The sequence below is a fragment of the Anomaloglossus baeobatrachus genome, chromosome 4, assembly GCF_048569485.1.
Source record: "Anomaloglossus baeobatrachus isolate aAnoBae1 chromosome 4, aAnoBae1.hap1, whole genome shotgun sequence".
Lineage (NCBI taxonomy): Eukaryota > Metazoa > Chordata > Amphibia > Anura > Aromobatidae > Anomaloglossus > Anomaloglossus baeobatrachus.
The window spans coordinates 74478727-74502612 of record NC_134356.1 but is presented as its reverse complement, the minus strand read 5'-3'; the positions used below and the strand labels follow the sequence as shown (position 1 = coordinate 74502612).

Here is a 23886-nt window from a genome sequence, read left to right as displayed (position 1 = left end):
TTCTTGTGTATTGTAGTTAAAACATATTGGGCTACTTGCACAAACTCTACTCTATGGTAATTTTAAATGTTTTTAACTTTTTTACCTATTTAATCACCAACAACTATTATATACAATAATTCTATGTTTATTACAGAAAATAATTTACAAATATTTGTAATATTTTTTTCCTCTGTAATTAAGTATAGTCATATAAGACTAATGAACAAATTTCACTTACTTAAAAGTTATTGGCTTCATTTAGCAAAGTCATGCAAATTGGGTGTTATAAAGCTGCAAAAACGCAAGTTTAAAAATATCATCAGTTCACTGTTAAGAGAACATTGTGGTTAGAAACGACGGTTTTTAACTTTTTTAAATCTAACATATTCAAAATACAAATTAAATTATTTTGTTTCAAAAGGTAAATAATGAAGTAAAGAACTGGTTATTGCATACTGCCATTATCTATTATTATATTGATATTTTAAATGAAAATTATAATTATTTTATCTATTACTCATGATCCACTTTTTCAACTTTTATAAATTTATATCCTATTTATAAGATTGATGTATTTGATCACTGAAGCATGTTAAGTAAATTACGAATTGAAAGCTAAAACTCAAAAGCCTACTTGCAAAATCTTATTGCAGAACAGTTGCAGTTAGTATTTTTGAACACAAAGTGGCGCCATTAGACTGTGTATAAATTCTTTCCACCTATACTAGAAAGAACATTATCTCATTTTACTACAATCTCACTTTAGGATATATGAAAACAGCTATTTTTCCAGAGGACACACTGCAGTCTGGAATATAAGAAATATCCTCATTGATGATTTCCCTTTTTAAAGAATAATATTCCCTTATTGTGGATTTTAGCAGCTTTCTGACAATGCATTTTACAGCAAGGAACAGAAGAAAACACTGGGATCTGATATATCAGGTATTGTCCTTTCTTTTCTTCTTTATCACTGATACCTATGGTCAGCTACAATATTCAGTTCATGAAGAAATGAAGAAAGGATCTGTAATTGGGAATGTGGCAAAAGATCTGGGATTAAATGTGGATGAATTTGCAAATAGAAAATTTCAACTCATTTCAAAAGCAAAAAGAAAACAATATTTCAGCGTTAACTTGGAAAATGGAGACTTAATTGTATCAAACAGAATTGATAGAGAATCATTATGTGAAAATAAACCCAATTGCTTCATAAACCTGGAGGCCGTAATTGAAAATCCTCTGACTTTTTACACAATCACCATAGAAGTCCAGGATGTGAATGATAACTCTCCGATATTTGCAGAGAAATATTTTGAAGTGGAAATCAGTGAACTCACCTCACCAGGCGCACGTTTTGCTTTAGGAAATGCACAAGATCCAGACATAGGCACCAACTCCACACAGAGTTATACATTGAGTGGGAATGGAAACTTTGGTCTTGGAGAAAAAATTACAACAGATGGAATTAAATATCCAGAAATTATACTAGAAACATCACTGGACAGAGAGAAACAGAGTTACTATGAGTTAATATTAACAGCTCTGGATGGAGGAAACCCACAGAAATCAAGCACTGCTACAGTTAGGATCATTGTCCAAGATTTCAATGACAACCTGCCGATGTTTAATCAGGATACATATCGGGTAAGATTACATGAAGATGCAGATATTGGATCCCTTGTAATTCAACTAAATGCAACTGATGAAGATGAAGGGTCTAATGCTGAGATAGCTTATTCTTTTAGTCACATTTCTGATAATGCTCGTCAATTATTTACTGTAGATTCATCAAATGGGAATATCAAAGTAATAGGACATTTGGACTATGAAACATCAGATTCCTACCAAATGACTGTTGTGGCTAAAGATGGGGGAGGTCATGTCACCCATTGTAAGGTGTCAGTACAAGTGATAGATGTCAATGACAATGCCCCAGAAATAACTATCACATCTCTGTTAACATCTATTCCGGAGGACTCACCACCAGGAACTGTCGTAGCATTACTGAATGTCCAGGACTTGGACTCTGGGATGAATAGTGAAGTGATTTGTCACATCTCAGACACTTTGGCTTTTCAGCTAATTCCATCTTCTAGTACTTACTACAAACTGGTAACTGCAGCGAGCATGGACCGAGAAAGAAATCCTTCCTATAATGTCACAATACAATGTATAGATGGCGGATCTCCTCCACTGTCCACCAACAAAACCATTCAGCTCAATGTCTCAGATGTGAATGACAATGCTCCAGTTTTTGAGAAGATGAACTATATTCTGTATATTGGAGAAAATAATCAACCAGGTACATCAATACACAATGTCCGAGCTTCAGATCCTGATGGAGATGATAATGGGAAGATTAGTTACAGCATTCTAAACAGCAATGTGGAAGATATTCCGGTGTCATCTTATATTTCCATAAACTCAATGACTGGAGTTCTCTACGCCCAGAGATCATTTGACTATGAACAGTTGCGAGAATTTCAGTTCCAGGTGATGGCTAAAGACAGTGGATCTCCTCCTCTAAGCAGTAATGTCACAGTGAGGATATGTATGATTGATAAGAATGATAATGCTCCGAAGATCCTCTACCCATCACCAGACACTGAGGGATCGGCATTATTTGAGTTTATTCCTCAATCTGCTGAGAAAGGTTATCTAGTCATGAAAGTGATTGCAGTGGACGCTGACTCTGGACACAATGCCTGGCTCTCCTATCACTTACTACAAGTTCCTGATCCTTCATTATTCACCATTGGCCAATATACTGGAGAAATTAAAATTGGACGTGATATTTTGGATACAGATACTTTAAGACAAAAAATTGGGGTTCTGGTGAAGGATAATGGGGTCCCATCTTTGTCTTGTACAGTTTCACTTCAATTAGTTGTGGCTGAAAATTTTCAACAAGTTGTTCCAGAGATTAAGAGACAACCTAATATTTCTAATACTTCTTCTAATGTAACTTTCTACTTGGTGGTTTCCATCGCTTTTATATCAATTGTGTTCATTGTGACTGTATTGATCACCGTAGTCTTAAAATGCAGAAAATCAAGTGTTCCTACAAGCTATGGGGCATATAGTAGAAATGTGTATCCTCAGTTCACCCTGGGATGTCCTTCTGAGATCAGTGATACCAGTTTACCTTTCCCATTCTCATATGATGTGTGTGTGACTCTGGACTCCAAGCAGAATGAAATCGCTTATCTAAAACCAGTGCAGAACGTCCCCACAGACAATCTCATAGACACTGAGGAAAATACTGCTGTGAATGATCCTTCCAGTCATGATCTTAAACCTGGAATCGTTGTACAGGTATGAAGTGAAAATATTTTATAGTTTAGCTTTCACATCATATTTCTTTGCCTCCAACCTACTTTTTTTTAAAAAAAAAAATCTATTAACTGTTAAGAACTTTCATGCTAAACACATAGTTATCAGATTATCCTATCATTCTACATTAATTTTTTAGATGTAAGTTTCAGTCTATCTGTCCTTTATGTTTATATATCTGGGAAAGGGTTAGGCCTGTGAATAAGATGGGTTCACCCACTGTCTCATATTGAAGGGGTTTGTCATTATAAATCCTATTGTTTTCAGTTGTAACTATTAGCTAAAATTTATAATATCAGCATTACGCACACTTTGCAGAATAAGAGATTACTCTCTCCGGCTGCTCCAGTCTTTATTGAGGAAGTGATGCCACAACCTTTCTATTTCCCTATTTCTATTCTATTTGTCTATCAGTGGGTTTTTACTTTATTGACCATTTCCTTATATTTTGCGCCTTTGGTTGATATTTTGTTTTTTATTCTAAAAATATCAGAAAGTAATTGTAATTTTTCTAGTTGCTTAACAAAGTATCGCTACTAGTTACAAAGCTAAGAACAGTGTTTGGTTCTAGACGTTTTCATATTTGTTTAGGAAAAGCTAAAGTTATCCAACCTTATAAATAGTTTTATTCTAAATATGTTATTGCAATGGTCTTGTTAAAGTTTATGCTTCAGAAAGATAAATCAACTGTGCTCTGTTTCCAGTTTTACTCTGGTATAAAGATCATACCATAGCTAATCGTATTTGTAATCCAAGAAAAAAGAAAAATAGTTTCCAGCATTCTAGACTAAGGAGGACTTTCGGTTGGACACTAAAGGGTACCTTACACGCTGCGATCTCGCTAGCGAGATTTCAAGCGATCGTACCCACCCCCTTCGGTTGTGTGACATGGGCAAATTGTTGCCCGTGTTGAACAACCTCGCTGACACCCGTCACACCGACTTACCTTCCCTGCAACGTCGCTCTGGCCGGCGAACCGCCTCCTTTCTAAGGGGGCGGTTCGTGCGGCGTCACAGCGACATCACACGGCAGGCGTCCAATAAAAGCGGAGGGGCAGAGATGAGCGGGACGTAACATCCCGCCCACCTCCTTCCTTCCGCATTGCCGGTGGAGGCAGGTAAGGAGATGTTCGTCGCTCCTACGGTGTCACACACAGTGATGTGTGGTGCCCCAGGAATGAGGAACAACATCGCTAAAAAGAAGAGAACGATTTTTGGTTTCAGGACGACCTCTCCGCGGCAAATGATTTTGACCGCTTTTGCGATCGTTTAAGGTCGCTCGTACTTGTCACACACTGCGATATCATTAATGACGCCGGATGTGCTTCACAAACAACGTGACCCCGATGATAATTCACTAACGATATCGCAGCATGTAAAGGACCCTTAAGCAGTTTCAAAATCCATTAGGCCTCTTTCACATGTCTGTGCAAAACACAGATCATTTTGCGCGGTCCGTGGTGTAGGTGAATTTGTGTGTGCATGTGTCCGTGTATGTATTCAGCCTGTGCTGTCAGTGTGCGGTCCGTGTGACATTTGCATAGCACACTGACAGCATGAACTTCTGTACTTACCTGTCCATAGTGCAGCTGTCTCCGGCGCTGCTGCTGCTTACGGTCCTCGGTGCAGTGAATATGCAATGAGCATAATGAGTGGGGGTCGAAAGCAAGTGATAGCAGTACTGGAGACATCAATGGTGGAGACAGGTGAGTATAGAAAAGCATTTTATTTCACAAACTCATGGTTTTATCAGGTACGTGTCACACTGATGTTACACGGAGCACATCATTGTGCAGTCCATGTGATTCATGTGACACCCATGCTGCCGGAGAAAAACGGACATGTTGCTGTGTGGAGCACACGTGTGCTCCACACAGATAAACGGTCCATAGGAAAACACGCATGTGTGGATAAACCCATTATTTTAATGGTTCTACATGTGCCCGTTTTTCCATTACGTGTGAAAACGGACATCACATTTACCGGAGACACAGATGTGTGAAGGGAACCTTAAGCTGTGACTTTCAGAATCCTGATGCAAGGCTAGTGGACCATGTATGTGCAACATCTGTGCCTGTCCTATCTACTCCTGCTTTGCTCTTGGCTGATGCAGAGTGACTATTCAGAAACTAAAAAAATGAGCCAGTTGGTGTACATGCAACTTAAAAGCGCATGTTCACACTGGCCATAATATAAAGAAAACCCATGATGAAAATAATATGGATGTATACGCTGCTATAACTGAATAAAAGCATAGTGCATATATATAAACATAGGGTACTTTGTAAACACTATTTTTGATCAGAAAAGCGTAAAGCCATCCCACCGTGACAAAGTGTACCCAAATCAGGACTGTACCTAACACTTTCTAGTATTAAAACCCTACTATGTGTCAATACAGACCATAATCTGGGTAAAGTCTATGGACACAAAGCCATGGTAGGCACTATAGATGAAATGCCCAGCTCAGTGAAAAGGCGGCTACACCCTATTAGTACTGAGTATAAGAGACTACAAAGAGTGACTATTCAGTAGCTCTATTTTATTCCTTGAACTTGGGACTCTTGCCAGTCCAGAAGCTATGAGGTTAACTATCTTAGTTTGGCTTTCTTCCTGCTGTCAATATTGATTTCAAGTTATTGCATTTTATTGCTATGTTGCAGTGTGTATAAAAACATAATTCTGTTGTTTAACTTTTTTTCATTATGCAGTTTACTGATCAGATTAATATATTTTATATTTTGATACATCGGACTGTTCTGAACGCAATGATACCAAATATGTGCATTTTTTCAAATTGCTTTATTTTCTATGTGGTAAAAGGGAGGTGGTTTGAATTTTTGTGTTTTTTATTTTCTTCATATTTTTAAAAATATCATGGAACATCCCTCTGCTGATTATCGAGGAGCTCACAGTGAGAGTACTCAATAAATGTATAAGCAGTTCCAACGCATTAACATATACTGTATATCTGTACTGTCATTGTCAAGCTCCACAATAACGCAAGGAAAGCTAGCTGACACCACCAGTCATTTAAGCTGGTGGATAGGACACCCGTTACAGATTATAGCGGAAGAGGAACAATGCTATTAAATTTATATATTTAATCCAAAAGAGTATTCAGTCTTTATAAAATGTATACAAGATTTTACAAAAGGGAACAATACAATACAATATAGAAAATTACATAAAATAAAAAAAAAATGAATACACCTGGGTCAGTGAAATGACTCAGATATATCAGATATATGGAGGGAGGTACACCATTCACCTTACTTCTGGTGACCTCATAAGGCGGCTGTTTGTGGGATATGCTCCCGTTCTCAGAAAATTATGAAATCCCAGCCTCCGGGACATCTCTGCTCCTGTCATCTTTCCTGTCATGATTTTACCTGTTCTTAGACAGGAAATATGACGTGGCTAGTATCATCTAGTTAGCAGATATTAATATGGGGTTGATGGTCTGATCGCACAATTATATAAAAATGTTAATTTTTTTCCTTTGGTGATCGCGACATCAAAGATGTTCCTACCATAACTGCAGGACCTATGCACACCCCAATATTTATAATTTTCCCATGGTGTCTAAGCATATGAAAAGCTATGTTGATCAATGAATTATTTTGGCCTAGGAAATATACTTGCCTGCCTCTGCATATACAAAGTCCAGGTTTTCTGTCTCCCTCAGAACAGGCCTTCATGCTCTAATTACCTGGCATGACAGGAGATCCTAACTTCAAAGAAGTTTCTTTCTCCCTACTTCTACCTAATTCCATGTGTTCAGTATGGGAGGGGGTGGATGGATATGTCATTTTTCAGAAAAATATCTCATGGATTTATAATATTTTGCATGACCACATGCAAAAAACGTCTTACTGTTTTTACTGTTCTCCTTAGGGGACTTAAAGCTGTGATCTTTTGATTGCTTGTACTACAGTGTGTGGTGCATCAGCACTGCTTGATATAACAGAAGTCACAATCCCCTGTGAATGCTCTCTTACAGCCCATGTTCACAGGAGGATAACAATGATAGACACAAAGGTCATCAGCTTTCACCTGGTTGTCATGTTAACCCATCGGTATGCCACAATGACGCCACAGGCAGAGTATGATGCGTTCTTTCCTGGTACATGTTAAATCCCACTGGCAGAGGTTGACAGTGGGATTTAACTGATTACCAGTTGTGGGCAACTCTCCAAACCCCCCATGGCTGTTTAAGTCACGTCGACTGAGCAGATTGGCAACATTACTGGCCACATTGATATTATGTTGAGAAACAAGGTTTCTCTCAAATACCTTTTGTTGCCAATTGTGACTGTGAGCGGTCCACTCATCCCTTTGCGTGATCTCCGGGCTTCATGACCTCTGATGTCCGGTGATGTCATGTCAACTGAAGTCTTCCTGAGTGACTCAGCTGTGGGCGGCATTTCACTGCTCGTCACAGCCCAGCATCTCGCGCGCACTCTCTTTCGCTTCAGAGTGCTGCAAGCAGGAGTGAAACACTGCTCTACACACACTTATAGTAATTAAATAAACATTTTTTTCCTATTTGGTCTCCCCAGGAATCAAACCCACATCGTCTGTCTTTGCAGGAAAAATCTAAAGCTATGATCCATAGCCTACATCACTTAGCATTGGAGATTGTGGTATACTTATAGCTGCATAGCTGCATTTCAGTCTCTGGACCCACAAGTAGATTAGACTGATACATAGAGATACGTCTGAACATGACAGTGTATTTCTATGTACCTGTATCCAAGAAGTTAAGAAAAAGTCAGATTTTTTTCTTACTATCAAACTACTAAGAAATAATGAAAAATAATTATTTATTGAGATTTGGTCTCCCTGGGTATCGAACCTATAACCTGTATGATTGCAAGCAGCATCTAAAACTACAAGCCACAGGCTACACTGACATACCTAGCACAATTTAGACTCCACAGGCAGATTATACTGGTATGCAGGGATAAAACTAAACATAATGTTTCTATGTACTTGTATTCTAGCGTGAGAATAAAATAGATTTTTTTTCTTCCAATAAATGTGCTAAAACATAACAAAAAACAATTATAAAAATGTTATTTTTAATGCTCTTTAAAAAAAATAAAGCAGCAAATAAGATAGATTTATTTGGTGTCTCTGATTCTGAAAGAACCCACAAAACACAGCCATTGGATTATTCATGGTGATCTGGAAATGGTATAAAAAATGACGTGATTGATTTTTTTCTATATTAAAACCTGTTAAAAATTAAGAAATGTGTAATGCTTAGGTGAACATAGCCTAAATGCTGCGTTTTTCCTACTGCTTTTACCTGCATGTTTTCTGCAGGTGTTCACACCACAAGATGCAATAACAATCTTGTCTGATTATTGCTTTATGCTGTATTCCTCTATATGTTTTTCACACTATTTGATGCCTTTTTGTTGCAGCATTTTTAATGCTTTTTAATAGTACAGAAAAACTTTGATTCTGCACCTAAAAAAGCAACAACTTTTTTTTTTACATGTGTTTTTTTCAAGCTCCACATAGAAACCTTTAGAAAGAAAAAGAACCAAAACACACAGTTCAGCGCGTCTGTCTCTCTGTCTGTCTTTGTCTGTTTCTCTCTCTCTGTCTCAGTTTGTCTGTCTCTGTTTGTCTCTGTCTGTGTCTGTCTCTCTGTCTGTCTCTCTCTCTGTCTCTCTATCTGTCTGTTTCTGTCTGTCTCTCTCTCTGTCTGACTCTGTCTATTTCTGTCTGTCTGTTTCTGTCTGTCTGTCAGACAAACTGGCTCTGTCTGTTTCTGTCTGTCTGTTTCTTTCTGTCTTTGTCTATCTTTCTCTGTCTGTAATAATTTTAATTATTAATAATTTAATATTTTAATTTAATATTATAATTATTAAAATTATAATATATTCATATTATAAAGGAAAATGTTTTATTTCAAAATCTAAATAATGAAATCATAAACTATTTATTGCCTAGTGCCATTATGTTTTATTATATTTTAAATGTAAACTATAACTATCCACTATTAAAAATCCACAATATAACTATTTTAAATTTTAAAAATATTTAAAATATTAATATATTTTATCACTCAAACATGATTAGTTCATCAGAGAATGTAAAACTGAAACCTAGAAAATCTTGCAGGATAGTCGCAGTTAGTGTTTTTGAACACTAAGTGGAGCTATAAGACTGTTGTATCAATTCTGTCCACCTATAATAGAAAGAAAAATATCTAATTGTATTACAGTCTCACAGTGCAGAATATAGGAAAACAGCTATTTTTCCAGAGGACACACTGCAGTCTGGAATATAAGAAATATCCTCATTATTAACTTCCATTTTTAAGAAATAATATTCCCTTATTGTGGATTATAGCAAAGAAAACTTATTTTACAGATTTCTGACAATGAATTATACAGCAAGGAACAGAAGAGAACACTGGGATCTGATATATCAGGTATTGTCCTTTCTTTTCTTCTTTATCACTGGTACCTATGGTCAGCTGCAATATTCAGTTCATGAAGAAATGAAGAAAGGATCTGTAATTGGGAATGTGGCAAAAGATCTGGGATTAAATGTGGATGAATTTGCAAATAGAAAATTTCAACTTATTTCAAAAACAAAAAGAAAACAATATTTCAGCGTTAACTTGGAAAATGGAGACTTAATTGAATCAGGCAGAATTGATAGAGAAACATTATGTGGGAATAAACCAAACTGCTTCATAAACCTGGAGGCCGTAATTGAAAATCCTCTGACTTTTTACACAATCACCATAGAAATCCAGGATGTGAATGATAACGCTCCAATATTTACAGAGAAATATTTTGAAGTAGAAATCAGTGAAGTTACATTACCTGGGGTACATTTTGCTTTAGGAAATGCACAAGATCCAGACATAGGCACCAACTCCATACAGAGTTATACACTGAGAGGAAATGAAAACTTTGCCCTTGGAGAAAAAATTACAACAGATGGAATTAAATATCCAGAAATTATACTAGAAAAATCACTGGACAGAGAGAAACAGAGTTACTATGAGTTAATATTAACAGCTCTGGATGGAGGAAACCCACAGAAATCAAGCACTGCTACAGTTAGGATTATTGTCCAGGATGTAAATGACCACATGCCGATGTTTAATCAGGATACATATCGGGTAAGATTACATGAAGATGCAGATATTGGATCCCTTGTAATTCAACTTAATGCAACTGATGAAGATGAAGGATCTAATGCTGAGATAGCTTATTCTTTTAGTCATATTTCTGATAATGCTGATGAGTTATTTACTATAGATTCATCAAATGGGAACATCAAATTAATGGGAAATTTGGATTTTGAAACATCCGATACCTATGAAATGACTGTAGTGGCTAAAGATGGCGGAGGTCATGTAACCCATTGTAAGGTGTCAGTACAAGTGATAGATGTAAATGACAATTCCCCAGAAATAACTATCACATCTCTCTCAGCATCAATTCCAGAGGATTCACCACCAGGAACTGTTGTAGCATTACTGAATGTCCAGGACTTGGACTCTGGGATGAATAGTGAAGTGATTTGTCACATCTCAGACACTTTGGATTTTCAGCTAATTCCATCTTCTAGTACTTACTATAAACTGGTAACTGCAGCGAGCATGGACCGAGAAAGAAATCCTTCCTACAATGTTACAATACAATGTATCGATGGAGGATCTCCTCCACTGTCCACCAACAAAACCATTCAGCTCAATGTCTCAGATGTGAACGACAATTCTCCAATTTTTGAGAAGATGAACTATATTCTGTATATTGGAGAAAATAACCAACCAGGTACATCAATACATAATGTCCGAGCTTCAGATCCTGATGGTGATGAAAATGGGAAGATTAGTTACAGCATTCTAAACAGCAACGTAGAAGATATTCCGGTGACATCTTATATTTCCATAAACTCAGTGACTGGAGTTCTCTACGCCCAGAGATCATTTGACTATGAACAGTTGCGGGAATTTCAGTTCCAGGTGATGGCTAAAGACAGTGGATCTCCTCCTCTAAGCAGTAATATCACAGTGAGGATATGTATCGTTGATAAGAATGATAATGCTCCGAAGATCCTCTACCCATCACCAGACACTGAGGGATCAGCATTATTTGAGTTTATTCCTCACTCTGCTGAGAAAGGTTATCTAGTCACTAAAGTGATTGCGGTGGACGCTGACTCTGGACACAATGCCTGGCTCTCCTATCACTTACTGCAAGTTCCTGATCCTTCATTATTCACCATTGGCCAATATACTGGAGAAATTAAAATTGGACGTGACATTCCGGACACAGATACCTTAAGACAAAAAATTGTGGTTCTGGTGAAGGATAATGGGGTCCCATCTTTGTCTTGTACAGTTTCACTTCAATTAGTTGTGGCTGAAAACTTTCAACAAGTTGTTCCAGAGATTAAGAAACAACCAAATATTTCTAATACTTCTTCTAATGTAACTTTCTACTTGGTGGTTTCCATCGCTTTTATATCAATTGTGTTCATTGTGACTGTATTGATCACCGTAGTCTTAAAATGCAGAAAATCAAGTGTTCCTACAAGCTATGGGGCATATAGTAGAAATGTGTATCCTCAGTTCACCCTGGGATGTCCTTCTGAGATCAGTGATACCAGTTTACCTTTCCCATTCTCATATGATGTGTGTGTGACTCTGGACTCCAAGCAGAATGAAATCGCTTATCTGAAACCAGTGCAGAACGTCCCCACAGACAATCTCATAGACACCGAGGAAAATACTGCTGTGAATGATCTTTCCAGTAATGATCTGAATCCTGGAATCATTGTGCAGGTATGAAGCGGAAATATTTCGTATATATTCAGTAGTTATATCTGTTGACACTTATTTTCGTTCTGTAGAATTTTTCATTTTTGTAGCAGCATGTTCCTTATCTACTTGCATTTTTTTTATGTGCCTAAGGCTATGTGCCTACGGGATAACGTACCCACGGATTTTGACACAGGTTTGTCCGCAGGTTTCCCGTAGCTGCTCACCGGAAGCCGCAGCTATCAATTCCTGTGGGATTCGAGCATTTTTGTTATGGTAAACCTGCAGGACAAGTGCGGCAATACCAGCGGAAGTCCCGCCCTCTATCTCAAAAGTGGAAAGGCTGGACATTCGCAGATATTTCCGCATGAATAATTGACATGCAGTTACGTGCGGCTGCGGGACATCCGCAGCATATTCCGCAGCCGCACATACCACAGCATTAATACAGCACTACCCAAATCCCATAGGATAACGTGGGGAGTGTCTGTACTTGCTTTTGATTCTTTCTGTGAGATAAAGTATTTACTGCTTGTTTTTTAAGAGGCAGGAAAATGTTTTACATCACAAAAAGCAACAGGTGCAATCTCATGCTATCCTGTCTGAATACTCTCTTTTGCATCCTCCCCTGCCCTGTAGATATGGTATGATCAGACCATGTCCGTGTACAATCAGACACGTCCATTACACAGTACACAGCAGGGGCACATTAATAAGATTATTTTAGTACAGTAACATTTTTTTAATACATCTGTTTGTGATACATTTTTATATTCCAACTTCTAATAATTAAAATGTACTTTGTGGAAAAAAACATTTTGATTCCAGGTTTCAAGCAGAGTGGTCTCTCCTCCTTCACTGATATGGTAAAAAGTAAAACTATGGCTTTAGTAGAAATAAAGGGATCTGGCAAATTTTTAATTTGCCTGTTTGCATTAATTTTTCAAGAAAATTAGGTTATCAAAGAAGTTTTTTTTCTGGAAATTTAATGTTCTTTATTGCGCCTTGGAATCTTTCTAGAGCACAAAGCATAGAAAATTCAAGATGAACAAAAAATTGTAAAAATTCTTACTCCCAGATCTTTTTACCACTGTCACTTGTGTTGAATCCCTTGGCCTTCTCAAGCTAGTTTGAGACCTCCACCTCTGATGAGTGTCTGGAGGATTTTATTCAAGCGTTCAAAAGGTCCCAATGTCATAATGTCACGATGTGTGCCATGGCCATGCTCAGAACTGTCCCAGGCCTTGCATTAGAGGTTTAGTGAGATTTCTACCTCCAATTTTCAAAGATCATGTTAATTATTAATTCTTTTCTAATGTTTTGGCTATGTCACACTATTTTTTATCACTTCTTTGCTCCATTATTTTGCTTTAAATCTGTTTTTTTTTTTTATCCCAGCTTATTGAGTCAGAGAATATTGTTGCTACCAATAGTGAATACTGCAATCTAATTATATTTTTCTTAATATTTTAGTATACGATTAAATCCAGTGTGTTTTAGAAGTTTCGTGTAGTAGGCAAACATCAAATTAGAAGCAAAATATATTACTACTTGGGTGCATTAGCAGTTAGGTTTTTGAATGTTTGTGAGTAAAGTCAGATTATATATAGATGTTAAAGGAACAAATTTAATTGTAATTAGTATGAATTAGAGGTTCCACAATTGGAGCACTAAAAAAATGTTCCTGTGATGAGATAATCTTATAGTGACACAGTTGCTGTGTACTTTTATTTGCTGAGCCCGAACTCATAGAACTACTTCAGCTCATGATCTGCACATATCAGAGCTTCTGGCCTTGGGGAAAAGTAAGAAAGTATACTCCTGTAACCACTGAGCTTATATGTCACTGACTTGATTTATGATGAGATCACAGTACTGATGAGGTGGCAGAAACACTCGCTCCTGTGATAAAACAAACAAGGAAAAAATGTTACCTCAGGTAGGGAAATGTGTTTCCTCAGAAGGTATCAGCTCTGAGCCTCTGTTGTGGTGTGTCTATATGCTCAATTATTGTAAGTGAACTAGAGTAGCTCTGCATTGTAGGACACACCACAGCCTTTGCACCACACAAGGTCTGTTAGTTAAAATGTACTATGTTCATTGGACAACCCCCTTAACAATTCTTCTAAGAATCAAAGAATGTGCACCTGTGTATTCTAGTGCTGATAAAAACATTGCCCTTTCTAGTGCAAAGCATGTTACTATAGGCAGATGATATTATGAGAAATACGAGAAATTTTGATGTTCTAATCCAGGTGACTCTCAATAAATTATAATATCATCAAAAAGTTAATTTATTTCATCAGTTCAAAAAAAAAAAGGGAATTGCATATACTATATAGAGTCATTACAGAGTGATCTATTTCAAGTGTTTATTTCTGTTAATGTTGATATTATGGCTTACAACCAATGAAAACCCAAAAGTCATTATTTCAGAAAATTAGAATATTTTATGGGTGTGGTGTCTCTCATCTTCCTCGTGACAAAACCCCATAGATTCTCTATGGGGTTTAAGTCAGGCGAGTTTACTGGCCAATCAAGCACAGTGATACTGTGTTTATTAAACCAGGTATTGGTACTTTTGGCGGTGTGGACAGGTGCAAAGTCCTGCTGGAAAATAACATTTCCATCTCCAAAAAGCTTGTTGGCAGAGGGAAGCATGAAGTGCTCTAAAATTTTCTGCTAGACAGCTGCGCTGACTTTGGTCTTGATAAAACACAGTGGACCTACACCAGCAGATGACATGGCTCCCCAAACCATCACTGATTGTGGAAACTTCACACTAGACCTCAAGCAGCTTGGATTGTGTCCTCTCCACTTTTCCTCCAGACTCTGGGACCTTGATTTCCAAATGAAATGCAAAATTTACTTTCATCTGAAAACAACATCTTGGACCACTGAGAAACAATCCATTTTTTTCTCCTTGGCCCAGGTAAGGCACTTCTGGTGTTGTCTATTGTGTATGAGTGGCTTAAGACAATAAATGCAACACTTGTAGCACACTATGTGTAGTGGCTCTTGAATCATTGACTCTAGCAGCAGTCCACTCCTTGTGAATCTCCCCCAAAATTTTGAATGGCATTTTCTTAAAAACCCAACAAGGCTGTGGTTATCCCTGTTCCTTTATGCACCTTTTTCTACCACACCTTTTCCTTCCACTCAACTTTCCATCAATATGCTTGGATACAGCACTCTGTGAACAGCCAGCTTCTTTATCAATGACCTTTTGTGATTTACCCTCCTTGTGGAGTGTGTCAATGACTTCATTCTGGACATCTGTCAAGTCAGCAGTCTTCCACATGATTGTGTAGCCTACTGAACCAGACTAAGGGACCATTTTAAATGCTTAAGAAGGCTTTGCAGGTGCTTTGTGGTAATTATTCTAATTTTCTGAGATAATGACTTTTGGGTTTTCATTTGCTGTAAGCCATAATCATCAATATTAACAGAAATAAGCACTTGAAATAGATCACTGTGTATAATGACTCTATCTAATATATGTGTTTCCCTTTTTATATTGAATTACTGAAATAAATTAACATTTTGATGATATTCTTATTTATTGAGATGTACCTGTAGATTGCTTGTCAAATCCTGCTGGCCCTTTGCACATGGAGATGCAGGTTCTTCTACCCAGGTAATCTGGTTTAGAAGTAATAAAATAGTTTGCTGTAGTGAAAATATTTTGGGATACTTAAACATATCACACACTACTCTAATGTTATATATTTTCACCTTTATATTAACCATCTAACCACTAATTTTTATCAAATACAATAACTCAATGATTACTAGAGGGATTAATTTAGAAAGAATTGTAATATTTGGTTTTCTCGATAATTGACTATATTCACATAATGCCAGTCAACTTTCTTTACTACTTTAAAAGTTAATTTCTTAATTTAACAACGTGCATGCAAATATCCATAATGTTATAGTAAAGATGCAGAGCATATAAGTCTAAAAAGATTTACGATACAATAAACCAGAGAGCATTGTAATTAGAAATGGTTCTTTTATTTAATTGTAAAATGTTTAGATTATACAAGAAAAGTTTTGTCTCAAAATATAGATGATAAAACAAAGAACTATTTATTACATAGACATTTTTTCATTTTATTGATATTTAAAATATAATCAATAAATAATGTATCTAGTATCAACTTTTTAACTCATATAATTTATGCAATTTATAAAAAATTATATATTCTATTATCACTTAAGCATCATAAAAAAATAATTAGAAATGCAAAGTTAAAACTTAAAAACTAGCAAAATCTTAGTAAAGAGCAGTCGCAGTTAGTATTTTTAAACACTAAGTGGCGGTATAAGACTGTGTAACAAATTCTTTTACCTACAATGAAAAGAAAATCAAATAATATTACTCACTTGATTCAGAGTGCAGGATCTAGGAAAAGAGAGGACACACTGCAGTCTGGACTATAAGAGATATCTTCATTGATGATTTTTAAGGAATAATATTCCCTTACTGTGGATTTTAGCAGAGGAGACTTTCATATCACAGCATTGTGACAATGAATTTTACAGCAAGGAACAGAAGAAAACACTGGCATCTGATATATCAGGTATTGTCCTTTCTTTTCTTCTTTATCACTGATACCTATGGTCAGCTACAATATTCAGTACTTGAAGAAATTAAGAAAGGATCTGTAATTGGGAATGTAGCAAAAGATCTGGGATTAAATGTGGATGAATTTGCAAATAGAAAATTTCAACTGATTTCAAAAGCAAAAAGAAAACAATATTTCAGCGTTAATTTGGAAAAAGGAGACTTGCTTGTATCAGGCAGAATTGATAGAGAAACATTATGTGGGAATAAACCAAACTGCTTTATAAACCTGGAGGCCGTAATTGAAAATCCTCTGACTTTTTACACAATCACCATAGAAGTCCAGGATGTGAATGATAACTCTCCGATATTTGCAGAGAAATATTTTGAAGTAGAAATCAGTGAAGTCACCTCACCAGGCGCACGTTTTCCTTTAGGAAATGCACAAGATCCAGACATAGGCACCAACTCCATACAGAGTTATACACTGAGTGGGAATGAAAACTTTGCCCTTGGAGAAAAAATTACAACAGATGGAATTAAATATCCAGAAATTATACTAGAAAAATCACTGGACAGAGAGAAACAGAGTTACTATGAATTAATAGTAACAGCTCTGGATGGAGGAAATCCACAGAAATCAAGCACTGCTATAGTTAGGATCATTGTCCAAGATTTCAATGACAACCTGCCGATGTTTAATCAGGACACATATCGGGTAAGATTACATGAAGATGCAGATATTGGATCCCTTGTAATTCAACTAAATGCCACTGATGAAGATGAAGGATCTAATGCTGAGATAGCTTATTCCTTTAGTCACATTTCTGATAATGCTCGTCAATTATTTACTATAGATTCATCAAATGGGGACATCAAAGTAATAGAACATTTGGACTATGAAGCAGATGATACCTATGAAATGACTGTAGTGGCAAAAGATGGTGGAGGTTATGTCACCCATTGTAAGGTGTCAGTACAAGTGATAGATGTCAATGACAATGCCCCTGAATTAACTATCACATCTCTCTCAGCATCAATTCCAGAGGACTCACCACCAGGAACTGTCGTAGCATTACTGAATGTCCAGGACTTGGACTCTGGGATGAATAGTGAAGTGATTTGTCACATCTCAGACACTTTGGCTTTTCAGCTAATTCCATCTTCTAGTACTTACTACAAACTGGTAACTGCAGCGAGCATGGACCGAGAAAGAAATCCTTCCTACAATGTTACAATACATTGTATGGATGGCGGATCTCCTCAACTATCCACCAACAAAACCATTCAGCTCAATGTCTCAGATGTGAACGACAATTCTCCACTTTTTGAGAAGATGAACTATATTCTGTATATTGGAGAAAATAACCAACCAGGTACATCAATACACAATGTCCGAGCTTCAGATCCTGATGGTGATGAAAATGGGAAGATTAGTTATAGCATTCTAAACAGCAACGTAGAAGATATTCCAGTGTCATCTTATATTTCCATTAATTCTATAAGTGGAGTTCTTTACGCCCAGAGATCATTTGACTATGAACAGTTGCGGGAATTTCAGTTCCAGGTGATGGCTAAAGACAGTGGATCTCCTCCTCTAAGCAGTAATGTCACAATCAGAATATGTATCATTGATAAAAATGATAATGTCCCGAAGATCCTCTACCCATCACCAGACACTGAGGGATCATCATTATTTGAGTTTATTCCTCATTCTGCTGAGAAAGGTTATCTAGTCACCAAAGTGATTGCGGTGGATGCTGACTCTGGTCACAATGCCTGGCTCTCTTATCACTTACTACAAGTTCCTGATCCTTCATTATTCACCATTGGCCAATATACTGGAGAAATTAAAATTGGACGTGACATTCAGGACACAGATACTTTAAGACAAAAAATTGTGGTTCTGGTGAAGGATAATGGAATCCCATCTTTGTCTTGTACAGTTTCAATTCAATTAGTTGTGGCTGAAAACTTTCAACAAGTTGTTCCAGAGATTAAGAAACAACCTAATATTTCTAATACTTCTTCTAATGTAACTTTCTACTTGGTAGTTTCCATAGCTCTTATTTCAATAGTATTCATTGTGACTGTATTGATCACCGTAGTCTTAAAATGCAGAAAATCAACTATTCCTACAAGCTATGGGGCGTATAGTAGAAATGTGTATCCTCAGTTCACCCTGGGATGTCCTTCTGAGATCAGTGATACCAGTTTGCCTTTCCCATTCTCATATGATGTGTGTGTGACTCTGGACTCCAAGCAGAATGAAATCGCTTATCTGAAACCAGTGCAGAGCGTCCCCACAGACAATCTCATAGACACCGAGGAAACGACAGCCATGAATGATTCATCCAATAATGATATGAATAACACCATTGCACAGGTATGAAGAGACAATATTTAATTTATTCATTATACTTTATGTCTTGGTAATATTTTTAATTTTATATTATTTATAATCCCTTTAAGAGGGCATTCAGTTCTGATAAAAATTAGCATTGAATTAAATTATGGGTGAAAATTAAATGTTTCCGAAAACACATATTATTAGCAAATCAGATAAATTTTCCCCTTCCTATACGGAAGCCAGTTTGAGATAAAAATCTGAGTGAGATAAAAATCTGATGACACAGTTTTCTCTAAGCAATACCACCTGAGTAAGATGGTTGAGATATAATTTTGTATAAAATGTGTTTGGCAAATGGAGCCTTGTGCTCAGATCCCTAAAAAAGCGACGGATATTACAAGCAAAACATTCGTTGGAGTGGGGCCTAGGTGGTCAGATTGTTGGGTAAGTCATCAGCTTCTTCATCTCTTTAACCCTTTTTTTACTGGGTGGCATTCCACTATTATTTGTTATGATTTCATTGGTGATCATAATATTTCTTTTACCTTTGTTGAACCTTTACTACTACTGACACCTTTGGTACTGGATATACGATCTGGTAACACCTCAGGTGCATTTGATTTTTTAAAAAATTCTCTTTTTTGGATATATTGATTTATGTAAATTGTAGATATTTCTATGTGAGTATTGGTCAATATAGATTTTTTGTAGTCTGTGGTGAGACAAAACTCCTTTCTTTAGTTTTTCTCAACTGTGTAAGTTGGTTGAGATATAATTTTGTATAGAATGTGTATTTTTTGCAGGAGTCTGCCTCCTTCGCAGGTCAGACTCCAGGTGCCCTCGGGTGCTTCTTCTTCGTTGCCCAGGATGCCCTCTGCGGCTATTGCTCCACCTAGGCGCCGGTCTCAACATCTGGTCCAAGCTTGTGGCATTCTGCTGGCTGCTTGGATGCCAAATTCTAAGTGCAGTAATCGGACCACTAAGCATGCTCAGCTTGTTTGTGCTCAGGCAGAAGCTAACTCCGGAAAACGATCCACTGAGCATGCTCGAACTTAATGTGCCCTTTCTGAGACTAATTCCAGAAAATGGGCTACTGGGCTACTGAGCATGCTCAGACTCAATCTCCTCTTTCTGAGACTAAAGGCTGCTTTACATGCTGCGATATCTTTACCGATATCGCTAGCATGCATACCCGCCCCCATCGTTTGTGTGTCACGGGCAAATCTCTGCCCGTGGCGCACAAAATCGCGCGGACCCGTGACACTACTTACCTGCTTAGCGACGTCGCTGTGACCGGCGGTTTGTTCGGCGTCACAGCGACGTCACTAAGCGGCCACCCAATTGAAGCGGAGGGGCGGAGATGAGCAGGACGTAACATCCCGCCCACCTCCTTCCGCATTGTCGGTGGACACAGGTAAGAAGATGTTCGTCGTTCCTGCGGTGTCACACATAGCAATGTGTGCTGCTGCAGGAACGACGAACAACATCGTACAAGCAGCAGCAACGATAATTGGCAATAGGGGGGCATGTCACTGATTAGCGATTTTGCAAGTTTTTGCGACGATTTAAAATCGCTCATAGGTGTGGAACGCCCTGGCCCGGGCGGAAATGAATGTAGCAAGAATCAAGTATCCAGCATCATGGAGAGTTGGAAAAATAAAACTGACATTTATTTGTATAAATATAAAAAACCCCCGTTTTTTTTCTGTTTCTAATATTTGTTTTTTAACATTTTCCAATTCAGTTTCCTCATATTTAATAATAAGCTCCATGAGTTTGATTGAACAATTGGATAAAATGGAATTCTAGTTATTTAAAAATTCCTCTGTGTGAGTGGAAAAGGTAGGATTCTTGAGTAATCTGAGACCACGAGGTATCATGTTCTTCTCTGTATAGGAATGTAATGAGTAGAGATGAGCGAACCGGTCGCGGTTCGGCTCGAGGTTGGTTCGCCGAACGGACCTCCCGTTCGAGTTCGGTTCGTCGAACGTTCGACGAACCGAACTCGAACTGCATAGGAAACAATGGCAGGCAATCACAAACACAGAAAAACACCTAGAAAACACCCTCAAAGGTGTCCTAAAGGTGACAAACAACTCAAACACATTGGAAAGTGACAAGGACATATACTCATGCGAAAACAAAACAGCTGGACAAGGAAAAAGAGGAGGACACACAGATATAGGCATGGCACGCCCTTCTAAAATCATGTAAAACACCGCAAGGTGACTCCAAGCGGAGTCTCCATTTTTTCCAAAAATTGGGCCACACACACACCCACCCCTTCAGTGGCAGCAGTTGTGCCCCAGTTGTACACTTCACAGCTACATTTGCATCAAGCACATTCAAAAATACGCCATTCTTATCCGTCCCCAGGATGACACCGGGGTAGGTAGCAAAGTCTTTCCTGATCCCAGCTCTGTTCATCTTGGCTTCTTTTAAAAACACATCAAGCAAGGGTTACTCCAAGCGGAGTCTCCCTTTTTTTCCAAAAATTGGGCCACACAGACACCCACCCCATCAGTGGCAGCACTTGGGCCCTAGTTGCAAACAGGATGTTTTGATTTGCATCAAGCACATTCAAAAATACGCCATTCTTATCCGTCCCCAGGATGACACCGGGGTAGGTAGCAAAGTCTTTGCTGATCCCAGCTCTGTTCATCTTGGCTTCTTTTAAAAACACATCAAGCAAGGGTTACTCCAAGCGAAGTCTCCCTTTTTTTCCAAAAATTGGGCCACACAGACACCCACCCCATCAGTGGCAGCACTTGGGCCCTAGTTGCAAACAGGATGTTTTGATTTGCATCAAGCACATTCAAAAATACGCCATTCTTATCCGTCCCCAGGATGACACCGGGGTAGGTAGCAAAGTATTTCCTGATCCCAGCTCTGTTCATCTTGGCTTCTTTTAAAAACACATCAAGCAAGGGTTACTCCAAGCGGAGTCTCCCTTTTTTCCAAAAATTGGGCCACACAGACACCCACCCCATCAGTGGCAGCACTTGGGCCCTAGTTGCAAACAGGATGTTTTGATTTGCATCAAGCACATTCAAAAATACGCCATTCTTATCCGTCCCCAGGATGACACCGGGGTAGGTAGCAAAGTCTTTGCTGATCCCAGCTCTGTTCATCTTGGCTTCTTTTAAAAACACATCAAGCAAGGGTTACTCCAAGCGGAGTCTCCCTTTTTTTCCAAAAATTGGGCCACACAGACACCCACCCCATCAGTGGCAGCACTTGGGCCCTAGTTGCAAACAGGATGTTTTGATTTGCATCAAGCACATTCAAAAATACGCCATTCTTATCCGTCCCCAGGATGACACCGGGGTAGGTAGCAAAGTCTTTGCTGATCCCAGCTCTGTTCATCTTGGCTTCTTTTAAAAACACATCAAGCAAGGGTTACTCCAAGCGGAGTCTCCCTTTTTTTCCAAAAATTGGGCCACACAGACACCCACCCCATCAGTGGCAGCACTTGGGCCCTAGTTGCAAACAGGATGTTTTGATTTGCATCAAGCACATTCAAAAATACGCCATTCTTATCCGTCCCCAGGATGACACCGGGGTAGGTAGCAAAGTATTTCCTGATCCCAGCTCTGTTCATCTTGGCTTCTTTTAAAAACACATCAAGCAAGGGTTACTCCAAGCGGAGTCTCCCTTTTTTCCAAAAATTGGGCCACACAGACACCCACCCCATCAGTGGCAGCACTTGGGCCCTAGTTGCAAACAGGATGTTTTGATTTGCATCAAGCACATTCAAAAATACGCCATTCTTATCCGTCCCCAGGATGACACCGGGGTAGGTAGCAAAGTCTTTGCTGATCCCAGCTCTGTTCATCTTGGCTTCTTTTAAAAACACATCAAGCAAGGGTTACTCCAAGCGGAGTCTCCCTTTTTTTCCAAAAATTGGGCCACACAGACACCCACCCCATCAGTGGCAGCACTTGGGCCCTAGTTGCAAACAGGATGTTTTGATTTGCATCAAGCACATTCAAAAATACGCCATTCTTATCCGTCCCCAGGATGACACCGGGGTAGGTAGCAAAGTCTTTCCTGATCCCAGCTCTGTTCATCTTGGCTTCTTTTAAAAACACATCAAGCAAGGGTTACTCCAAGCGGAGTCTCCCTTTTTTTCCAAAAATTGGGCCACACAGACACCCACCCCATCAGTGGCAGCACTTGGGCCCTAGTTGCAAACAGGATGTTTTGATTTGCATCAAGCACATTCAAAAATACGCCATTCTTATCCGTCCCCAGGATGACACCGGGGTAGGTAGCAAAGTATTTCCTGATCCCAGCTCTGTTCATCTTGGCTTCTTTTAAAAACACATCAAGCAAGGGTTACTCCAAGCGGAGTCTCCCTTTTTTCCAAAAATTGGGCCACACAGACACCCACCCCATCAGTGGCAGCACTTGGGCCCTAGTTGCAAACAGGATGTTTTGATTTGCATCAAGCACATTCAAAAATACGCCATTCTTATCCGTCCCCAAGATGACACCGGGGTAGGTAGCAAAGTATTTCCTGATCCCAGCTCTGTTCATCTTGGCTTCTTTTAAAAACACATCAAGCAAGGGTTACTCCAAGCGGAGTCTCCCTTTTTTCCAAAAATTGGGCCACACAGACACCCACCCCATCAGTGGCAGCACTTGGGCCCTAGTTGCAAACAGGATGTTTTGATTTGCATCAAGCACATTCAAAAATACGCCATTCTTATCCGTCCCCAGGATGACACCGGGGTAGGTAGCAAAGTATTTCCTGATCCCAGCTCTGTTCATCTTGGCTTCTTTTAAAAACACATCAAGCAAGGGTTACTCCAAGCGGAGTCTCCCTTTTTTCCAAAAATTGGGCCAC

At 38.5% G+C, this 23886-nt stretch overlaps 1 protein-coding gene across 1 annotated transcript in view; it reads left to right on the top strand.

Moving 5' to 3' along the window:
* The first annotated feature begins 757 nt into the window (after positions 1-757).
* The window catches only part of LOC142302305 (protocadherin gamma-A10-like), a 608756-nt gene continuing 585627 nt past the window's right edge, over positions 758-23886 (top strand). The window contains exons 1-4 of the mRNA XM_075343369.1: positions 758-3300; positions 3981-4032; positions 5719-5848; positions 9687-12141. Of these exons, the coding sequence (XP_075199484.1) occupies positions 877-3300; positions 3981-4032; positions 5719-5848; positions 9687-12141 (5061 nt within the window). The 5' untranslated portion in view covers positions 758-876. The remainder of the gene's footprint in view (positions 3301-3980; positions 4033-5718; positions 5849-9686; positions 12142-23886) is intronic.